Source organism: Nicotiana tomentosiformis, chromosome 7, assembly GCF_000390325.3.
Source record: "Nicotiana tomentosiformis chromosome 7, ASM39032v3, whole genome shotgun sequence".
NCBI lineage: Eukaryota > Viridiplantae > Streptophyta > Magnoliopsida > Solanales > Solanaceae > Nicotiana > Nicotiana tomentosiformis.
The window spans coordinates 91,286,586-91,289,091 of NC_090818.1; the positions used below are offsets into that span (position 1 = coordinate 91,286,586).

Here is a 2,506-nt window from a genome sequence, read left to right on the forward strand (position 1 = left end):
CCTCCAGCGTGGTGGAGTGAGTTCACCGATGCCTTTATGGATCATTTCTTGCCTGTCGAGACTAAGGCGGCCCGTGCGGCTCAATTTGCGAGCCTGAAGTAGGGTAGCATGAATGTTTGGGAGTACCATATGGAATTTGTGCACCTATTAAAGTATGATATTCACATGTTGCCCACTATGAAAGCTAGAGTGCGTCATTTTGTGCAGGGCCTTAGCCCCTTGGTTATTAATGAGGCCGATATGGCTACCTTGAATTCTGATATGAACTATGGGAAGAAGGTGGCGTTTGCTCAAGCTACAAAAGATCGTAAATTGAAAAATAAAAGGGAGAGTGAGGGTAGAAGTAAGGCCCAGACCGCGGGCAACTTAGGTGGTTCTTCTGGTGGTGGTAGGTCAGCATTTAGGGGAGGACCATCAGGGCCATCTCAGTCATTCGCTCAGACTTCGATGAGTCCACCACCATCCGGGGACAGTCAGGGCAACATGGGACCCCACCAGCAGGGTTGGCCTGGAGGGAGATTCCAGCAGCAGTGGAGGCCCCCATGCCCTAAGTGTGGGAGGAAGCACTTTGGGGTCTACTTCATGGACCTACTTATATGCTACGTGTGCGGTGTGAGGGGTCACATTCATAGGGATTGTCGTTCATCCCACCTGATCATGGGCAGAGGTGCAGTGCAGCCAGCTAGATCTATAACTACTAAATCCACAGCACCTCCTCCAGCTCGAGGCACCCTAGCACCCGCAGGGTGTGGTGCAGCTAGGGGTGGTGCACAGAGTTCGAGAGGACCTAGGAGATTTTAGGCTATGCGAAAGCATCGGGATTCAGAGGCTTCTCCAGATGTTGTCACAGGTATATTGACTGTCCAATCCCATGATGTATATGCTATTATTGATCCCAGTTCCACTTTCTTAGATGTCACTCATTATGTTGCTATGGAATTTGGGATAGAACCGGAACAACTTCATGAGCCATTCTCTGTATCTACTCCCGTTGGTGAGTCTATTGTGTCTGTGTGGGTTTATAAGGATTGTGTTGTCACGGTGCATTGTCGGGACACCCTGACCGTTCTCATAGAATTGGGGATGGTTGATTTTGATGTAATAATGGGGATGGACTGGCTTTATTCATGTTTTGCTAAGCTTGCTTGTCGAACCAGGACCGTTAGGTTTGAATTTCCAAATGAGTCAGTGATTGAATGGAAGGGGAGGATGTGGTGCCAAGGGGTAGGTTTATTTCTTACCTTAAGGCCACGAAGACGATTAATAAGGGGTGTATCTACCATTTGGTTCGGGTTACGGACACTGGTGCTGAGGCACCCACACTTGAGTCTGTGCCTGTTGTGAATGAATTTCTGGAGGTCTTTCCGGATGAGCTCCCTGGGATCCCACTAGACAGGGAGATTGATTTTGGGGTTGATGTGATGCCAGGCACGCAGCCTATATCTATCACACCCTACAGAATGGTACCAGCAGAATTGAAGGAACTAAATGAGCAGGTGAAGGACTTGTTAGAAGAGGGTTTCATTCGGTCGAGTGCGTCGCCTTGGGGCGCACCGGTCCTTTTTGTAAGGAAGAAAGATGGTTCATTGAGAATTTGTATTAACTATCGGCAGCTCAACAAGGTCACGATCAAGAATAAATACCCAATGCCAAGGATAGATGACTTGTTTGACCAATTGCAAGGTGCTAAGTACTTCTGCAAGGTCGATTTAAGATTCGGGTATCACCAATTGAAGATCAGGGAGCAGGATATTCCGAAAATAGCTTTCATAACCCGGTGTGGGCACTTAGAATTTCTGGTAATGTCTTTTGGGCTAACAAATGCCCTGGCAGCTTTCATGGATCTTATGAATCGAGTCTTCAAGCCTTTTCTTGACTCATTCGTGATAATGTTTATTGACGATATTTTGATATATTCACAAAGTCGATAGGACCATGCCGATCACCTCAAGGCAGTTCTACAGACTCTACATCATCACAAGTTGTATGTGAAGTTTTCGAAATGTGAATTTTGGCTTGAATCTGTTACATTCTTGGGGCATGTCTTCTCTAGAGAAGGAATTAAGGTTGATCCTCAGAAGATTTAAGCGGTGAGGAATTGGCCTAGACCTACTACCTCGACTGAGATTCGTAGTTTCTTGGGCTTAGCTGGATATTAAAGGAAGTTGGTGGAGAGGTTCTCTACCCTTGCCTCTCCGTTGACTAAATTGACGCAGAAGGAGGTTAAGTTCCAATGGTCAGATGCTTGTGAAATGAGCTTCCGGGAGTTGAAATCAATATTAACCACGACACCAGTGGTGACTCTACCAGACGGTACAGATGGGTTTGTGGTATATGGTGATGTCTCAAGAATCGGAGTTGGGTGTGTATTAATGTAACATGGCAAGGTGATAGTTTATGCTTCTAGGCAACTCAAGAATCATGAAAAGAACTATCCAACACACGACCTGGAGCTCGCGGCGGTGGTATTTTCATTGAAGATTTGGCTTCATTATCTGTATGGGGT

General features: G+C 46.4%; 1 protein-coding gene across 1 annotated transcript; it reads left to right on the forward strand.

The window, feature by feature from the left end:
- Positions 1–240: 240 nt before the first annotated feature.
- On the forward strand, positions 241–801 carry LOC138895990 (uncharacterized). The gene has a single exon (XM_070180762.1). The coding sequence runs from the start codon at positions 241–243 to the stop codon at positions 799–801; it is 561 nt and encodes a 186-aa protein (XP_070036863.1).
- Positions 802–2,506: the final 1,705 nt, after the last annotated feature.